This window comes from Nuphar pumila, chromosome 15 (assembly GCF_984573655.1).
Source record: "Nuphar pumila chromosome 15, dmNupPumi1.hap1.1, whole genome shotgun sequence".
Taxonomy (NCBI): Eukaryota; Viridiplantae; Streptophyta; class Magnoliopsida; order Nymphaeales; family Nymphaeaceae; genus Nuphar; species Nuphar pumila.
The window spans coordinates 9450175-9457882 of NC_143263.1; the positions used below are offsets into that span (position 1 = coordinate 9450175).

The 7708-nt window shown below is 38.2% G+C and overlaps 1 protein-coding gene across 2 annotated transcripts; it reads right to left on the reverse strand.

The window, feature by feature from the left end:
- Positions 1 to 239: 239 nt before the first annotated feature.
- LOC149814416 (bifunctional protein FolD 4, chloroplastic-like) lies at positions 240 to 3585 on the reverse strand. Of its 2 annotated transcripts, XM_089989768.1 has the most exons (5): positions 3303 to 3585; positions 1914 to 2150; positions 1605 to 1772; positions 721 to 740; positions 278 to 510 (listed from the first exon to the last, which is right to left on the reverse strand). In XM_089989768.1, the coding sequence occupies exons 1-5, from the start codon at positions 3534 to 3536 to the stop codon at positions 402 to 404; spliced, it is 768 nt and encodes a 255-aa protein (XP_089845894.1). In that variant the 5' UTR covers positions 3537 to 3585; the 3' UTR covers positions 278 to 401. The 2 variants fall into 2 exon arrangements, with proteins under 2 accessions (XP_089845893.1, XP_089845894.1); XM_089989767.1 differs by lacking the exon at positions 721 to 740 and having other exon boundaries at positions 240 to 510.
- Positions 3586 to 7708: the final 4123 nt, after the last annotated feature.

The following is a 7708-nucleotide window of genomic DNA, read 5'->3' on the forward strand; positions in this document are numbered from 1 at the left end:
AAGCATCATTACCATTATTACGATTGTAAAATCTAAATTAGGTAGTCTATAGTAGTATGCTTGGACAAGATATCCATTCCAAAATTCAATGATAATATACAATTAAGGAGATAGATGCAAAACAAAATTGCTCAACTGCTTTGGCAGCATATGTTAGTTATTATGCTTGCATGGATTGCAGTTGAAGATGACAATAATTAAAACGCAGAAAAATATCAAACACCTCAAATGGACAACACACCATCACCGATGAGCATATCCTAAACCGGAAAAACCTCACTGCATCTGTTTCAAAGCATTCTACCTATGAAGTCCAGCCTCACAAATAGCAATAGCTCGTTATTTGAAGTTGTGGATCCTTTTTGCTGAATCTAGTGTGTTAGATAAAAGCATGGCAATCGTCATTGGACCAACTCCACCAGGAACTGGAGTGATTGCCGAAGCAACCTTGCAGGCCTCCTCATAACAGACATCACCAACCAACCTATAACCACGTTGAGCTGTAGGATCCTGAGAAGTACCAAGATTTTTGTTCAGACAAAGGAAACAGAACATGTAAATCATTATACAAATATCAACATGTACACAGGCAACACGTGACAATCTTCACTGAGGAATGAACAAGGGCCTTCTTGTTCTTTCCTTTTCTAGCTAAGCCCCATGATCAGTAATTACATTAGCAAAAAAATATTCAACACTATCACGCTGAAAATATCATACCCTTTTCTTTTCAGAAGATGCTGAAATGACAATTCAACATGTACAAAAGAACATAGACGATTAGAGCACCTTTAGTATGCTAATGTTATTCAAAAGCAATGATAGGAAAAAAAGAATATGGCTCAACCATAACAGACACCTACTTTTGATTGTTTAATATCTGCCTGCCTGTTTCTAATGAGGAAAAGGTACACAAAAGCAGTTACAAAGGAGCATTTCTTATGCTGTCACAAAACAAATGACTAATGCATCTGCATCTCTAAGAGACAAAACAAAATAGATACTTTGAGAAATTACAGAGATGTTAAAAATTCAAATGCAAGAACACAATGAAAATGACAAGCTCTATCCTAGGAATTTACCTAATGGGAATATATTGAAAAAAAAATCATGAGAACATCCATGATTGACTAATGGAAGGTCTCAAGATGCTTTGATAACAACAAACTTCTGAAGGCTATCAACTTCCATCATTCTAGAAACACAATATCATCAAACTCATAAAAAGCATGCTTGAAGTGATCATCTAAAAATCATGTAATCCTTTCTCATAAGTTGATTACCCAAACTACACATCATGTGCATGCTAAAACAAGTGCATCTATCATACACCATCACATATAAAGCCAGAGATATGATGGATCTAAAAAGTATAAATATAAGTTCAAAAGGTTCATGCATGATAGCAGCTATAATACCCTTCACCAAATAAATGAGCCCCTCGTCCTTCAAATATGGTCAGAAGTCCAACAAAGATTTCAGAATCTTCTTCTATTGAGCAAAAATTGATTATTGTAATGATTCATTTACAATACAAGAGTACAGTACCTAGCTATACAATTTGTTAGTTTGCATTAACCTAGGATTAAGATAAAATAACTCACATTTACTGGATTAATACCGACATCAACCACGACTGTGCCTGGCTTTATCCAGCTGCCCCTCACCAAATTGGGAACTCCCGCAGCAGAAATGATGATGTCAGCTTCTCTGGCAATTTCCTCAGGATTTCTTGTTTTGGAGTGTATGATGCTAACAGTGGCATTTTGCTTCTGGAAATCCAACAAATCATAACAAGTGAACATACAGAGAATACAAACAAGAAAAACAAACGGTTCAAAGCAGAAAATGCATGTGAATCTCATAACAGTACCAACAGAAAAGCTAATGATGAACGAAGAAGAATATTTAACCTGCAACAATAATGCCGCTGGGATTCCAACAATGTTACTACGACCAATCACAACAGCTCTCTTTCCCTCAACTTTGATGCCAGATCGATTTAGCAATTCCAGACAACCTTTTGGAGTGCATGGAACAAATAACGGATTCTTTCCTTGCATAGCAAGATGACCTATGTTGAGAGGATGGAAGCCATCCACATCCTTATAGATGCTAATGGCATTCATGATTTTTCCCTCATCCATATGCTGTTACATTACCAAACAATGATATCAGAACGGTGATAGATTGAAAGCTAAGTTAGTGTATGTATTAGCCAATCCTCATAAAGTTAGATACAGCATAAGCAACAGCTAAATGGTAGTTTACAAATGACTTCAAGCTTTAGTACAAACTTGAGCACAAAAGCAATCATTTTAGTGTCAAAACATTTTATCATCTACTTCGAGAGATTAGAGATAGTCCAGGCTGAATAGGAACCTGAAATCAGAAACACTAATAAACCTGACATGTAGAGTGTAACAGCCTAACAGGTGACCATTTTGGAAGTAATAGATCTTTATCATTGAAAAAAAAGCTCCTTTGGAACTGTGACATTAGGCAAGTATTATATTCATCCAATGTTTCATGTTATTTGCTCTGTTACTGGGTCATCCTCTTATTTCTTATCTTTTACAGCCATTAATAATTTTTTTTCATAAATTTTTATTCTTTTCTTTCAACTAAGGCACTAATCAAATTGCATTAGATAGAAGTTTATAATCTTTCTTTGTTTTACTAAAACTGAAGTTGCTATAAGGTTGACTCCACTAACATGTTAAAAGTACGTTGGCATAAATAAATAAAAAAAAATCCTTCTCCAAGTTATCTAGAAATTTCCAGTACTAAAAATATTACAAAAATGTTTTCCATGAGCTGGATGAGACCTTTTCCTAAACCAAAATCTATTCCTAGAACATAGGTAGAAGAAGGCAACAAAAGATATCCAGGATTCATCTTTATCATGCATAACTGACTGTTTTTTTCAGTTTGTATAACTTCTCAATTGCAGAACGATTAATTGATGTCAATACAGCTATTAAAGAGCAAGCTAAACCTAGTCTCAGTTGAAGGAAAATTATACTACTTTCTTTTCAAAAAATATTTGAATTATCCACTACGATTTTGTGGTTTGGTGATTTGAAAAAACAATTTGGACACATTGCAGAAAAGTGAAAGTGACACATAACTACATATATAAGAAATCATATAGAAAAGCAAACCACCAACAGAACAGACCAAAATGCATGCATGAATATACTAATTTTCTTAATGAAGAAACAGATCATTAGCTCAACAACACATCTTTCAGAAAGTTTCATTGTATAATAGTGAAGCAATTAATGACTTCAAAAACACACCTTGGGTAGAGGAAGTTGGACAAGGATTCCATGAATTGAAGGATCCTCATTGAAATTCGAGACCAAATGAATAACATCTTCTTCTGAGGCATCTTCAGGTAAAAGAGCTTCATGAGATGTGATTCCCACTAACTCACATGCCTTTTTCTTGTTACGAACATAAGTTTGAGAATCCTTCCTTGAACCAACCAGAATAACTGCCAACCCTGGTACAATGCCAATTGCATCCCTCATCCTAGATATTTCAATGGCAATTCCATCTTTGATTTGTTTTGAGATCGACTTCCCATCAATAATAGCAGCGAGATGTTCGGATAAATCTGTATAGCAAGAACTGCAAATTAACAAACTTAAGCAATTGCATGACCAAAAGTGTACCAGTTCATCCGAACAGAAAATCTTATGACCAGTAATTGTTTGTTTTTCTCATCAACTTAGGATCATCCAAACCTTCTATTACTGCGGAAGAGCTTCAAGAAGTCATATTTTGTCAAAAAATATTCTTCAAAGCATTGTAGACACTGTGTTTAATGGACATCCAGGAAACATAATAATGCTGTTCCTCAAGAGAAAACTAAACTTGGAAAAAGGCATGTTTATTTTGAAAAACAAGATTTCTCCATACAAATTCAAAGTCTTTTCATACTTCAACAATTATGGCTTTACCTACCAAGAGGGGTGGGGTGTGGGGGGGGAATCTTATTGCTTCAATCAAATATACAAAGAAAAGTGCTAAGCAATGTAATAAGCAATTACAAAAAGGGGATTACCGATCTGAACTATGAACATATACTCACTTGTACAAACAAAGAAACAAATACAGACATAATGTGTTTCTCACTAGGAATTAGGAATGTACATATGACCAGGCTGAATGGATGGCTCAGATGCCTGTCTAAGGATGGGTGAGCTTGGGCTCTTTCCTTCGGCCCAGTCTTGAAAAAAACTATCCTAAGTCCAGCACAACATTAGAATCAGACTAAGCTCAGGTTTTCTAACAAAACATTTTCTGAGTAGGCATAAAAGGATATACATTTTATAATAAGTTAATAACAGAACTAGCATAAAGATAGAGCAAGCTAAGCAAAGCTAAGCCCAAGGATAATTAACGTAATAATCAGTTTGGGCCTAAGCCATAATGTGTTACGGTTTCAGTTAATCATGTCAGGCCCTTATGGGCCTTGTCCATGTCCACCTCCATAGGGAAAGCACTGATCCTTTGCCTATTTATTGCAAAAGTCAAATTCCGCAATAGCATGGGGGATTCTTACATGAATGTGAGACATAACAGCATGCTTAATTCATAGAATTTTGAAAGGCTTTATGGCTGCCTACTGGAACACAAACCGACAAAGTCTATATCACTATGGCCTGGATTGCTATGATAAGTGCCATGCTAATCACTAGACAGACATGGATAACCTGTCACATAATATAAAAGTCTTGATCCGTACAACAATACATGAAAAAAACATATAAACATAATAGAAACTCTCCAACAACATTTGTGTGGTAACACAGGACACTTCCATGACCAAAACAATACACCCTTTTTTTCATTGAAATTTTGTTCTTCATAACATTGAACTGTATCCAATAATTATTTGGACAAAAGATAAGAATAGCACAGATCAGCTTTAGTTGTGTTAGGAAGTCAAGGAACTCTTCTGTAATGCCACTGACACTGTCATTTAGTGGCATTCTATGCTATCTAGTGAGTAGTGACTTCTCATTGTCAATTCTCTACTTCTTTCTATCATGCCTAGTTTCTCTGTCTCAAATACAAAAAACAGGGAAAGAAAAGGTGCATGGCTGTAAATATATTATGTGAAGTCACAGACCATGTTCAAGAATCTTAAAGGGAAATATGCAGGTGCCATTGGGTCCTTCCATCTATAGAACTTTCTAATAAGCCCTAGCCTGATGGCCAATTTTAGTCGGCACATGTTAAAGCCTAGTGCTCACTCATTGCACAAATGACAGAATCCAAAAGCCACATCAAATAAGTCCATCCAGCAGTCCTGGTTTAAGACAAAAATATCAAAATATATTGAGGAATACTGTCTATGGTAAATGGTTAAAGCATTCAATTTCATCAAGCAGGAGCCCTGGTTTCACCCCATCGCAGCGATCTTACGTTCCATACAACCACTATCAACTGAGATACGGAGATTTTTTACGTGCTAGACATGAGACAGATAGGAGGGCTAGAAAAAAAGACCGATACTCTTCTGTCTCATTTCTGAGAAGTAATAATGCTGCTGCTGATTCATCCTTGCAGCCATGGATGCTCTGGGTGTCAGCATAACCACGCTACCAGAACCTAAATTAACAACCAAGAGGCTGGATTCAATTTTCTCATGAAATAACCAAACTAACTCATCCGTATGCTGGAAAATCAACAAGAACAGCTTGTTACTGAGCGACCCGCCGTGAATGGAAGGGCATTCAGGTAACTGATCATGCACATTATAATAAACCTTTTTTTCTCCAGTGAAACCATCTACACTTTCTAATGTCAAATGCCTACTTTATTCCACGTAAAATTCCATGTGGGTAGGCGTGTTTTAAATCCAAGGCAATCACCAGCTGCGGGATTTGGAGGTTTGCTATTTGAGCTGTTTTATATTTGGAAGGAACAAAAGCCAAGGGGACATGATCAATACTCTGAAGTACTTGAAGAGAGGTGGGGATTAGCCGAAGATTCTGGAGATTTTCGATTTGAACTATTGGGGGAAGCAGAAAACGTCCCTTCGGCCGGATTGGTGAGTGTGCTAAGATGAGTCGTTCAAGGGGCCTCTCCCCATCCTATGTATCCTCTACGATCAAGCATTCGCACGATTGCAAACAACGCTCTGCACGATCACTCCTTCCTCTTCCAATCACTAACCCCAAACTTCATCATCAAACTCGCCCCCAAAGTTTTTGAGAGAAAGAGCTACAGAAGATGGCATAAACAAGCCACGCGCAGAAGCAACAAACGCGAAGACCTGCGCATGCAAACAAGCAAGGAGAAAAAAAGAACGCAGAGAGTAGCTCACCGTTATGCTCGCGAAGGGCGGCGAAGGGGCGAAGGGCGAGGGGCGAAGCGGCCGGAGTTTGCTGCTGCGCCGGCCGCACGCCGAGGCGGTGGCGGGGGAGGAGGACAAAAGGGCGGAGCCTCCTCATGGAAGGGACGGACGCCAGCGGCAGCGACTTCGCGGAGAGGCGACACGACACGGACTCCATTTTGCCTTTTCTCTTCCTGAGCGAGCGTTACACGACTTTTGCGTTCTTCACTTCTTCTTCTTCTTCTTCAGGTGCTCGAGGCCGGGCGCTTGATTGTTAATTCGACATCTGCGATCAGGTCTTATCGTGACTACCGTCCATCGCTGCCCAAAACGACGATCGATCAGCGTGTTGGGTCCTTGACGATGGGTCCCACCTTCGTTGTTGCAATGGACGGTAGTGATGCCTTTATCACCAGTGCAGGTGATGATTGTCCGCCTGGCCCGCCCGCTCCTCCATGCTGCCTGTCTGGTTAATTACTTAAACTGACAAGTGCTGCATATTTAAAATCAAGCACAAATTGCTCACCAAAAGTAACAAAAAAGGAGTGCTTCCGCAACGCCTGTGATTCTGTAACTTTCACAGGATTCTTGTGATTCTGAATCACATTTTACAACTTTCTCAAGGGCTCTGCAAACATGAGAAAATGCAACCCGTGAATATGATTTCATCTATGAACGTTAAAGCCTCAAAACTTGTGGAATTTTTGCACAAGTTTAACCCTGTGAATAACATTCACAAGTATTAGATGCTTGGTTCTGAATGTGAGAAAGTAGTGACATGACATATTCTCATGTGATAGATTTTTACAGAAGTTAAATTCACAATTAAATGTAAACATGAGAAAGTTAATGCTTAGGAATGTGAATCACATAAATCGCTTTCTCAAGGACAAAACTTTCACAACTGAATGCCCTGTGATCAAAACAAGCATGCCCCCTTGTGTTGTGTTGTGGGTATCTGGAATTTTAGACATGTTCCAATCCATGACTCGGTCCCAAAATATTTTGGTTACTGTACAATGAGAATTTTCAATAGGGTTTGTGGTGGTAGCTAATGAATCAAGCCATAAGCCTGAGATTGGAGGTCACTACAAACCCCTTAGGGGGAACTTGGGGGGCAGAGCCCCCAACAGAACCTGTTGAGTTTTCTAATTTTTTCTTTTGTGCCTGTTGAAATTTTATACCCTTTGTCTGTTTTTTTAGAGTTGGGTATGAGAGTTTCGTGTATATTGGGGATTAGGGCTTTGAGAGTTCTATATCTCGTATATATATTTTCTTATATCTTGCTAATGGATTTTGTTCTTTGTAGGCCTGAATGTTGAATCACGTAAACCTCGTGTCTTCTCTTAGTTTATT

Excerpts from the sequence above, each read along its gene's own strand:
- LOC149814416 (XM_089989767.1), bottom strand. The coding sequence starts at position 3,536 with ATGAGGGATGCAATTGGCATTGTACCAGGGTTGGCAGTTATTCTGGTT. Across the intron at positions 2,151-3,302 it reads TCCAACTTCCTCTACCCAAG|CATATGGATGAGGGAAAAAT; the intron begins GTGTGTTTTTGA and ends GTAATGTAACAG. Across the intron at positions 1,773-1,913 it reads CAGCGGCATTATTGTTGCAG|AAGCAAAATGCCACTGTTAG; the intron begins GTTAAATATTCT and ends TTGGATTTCCAG.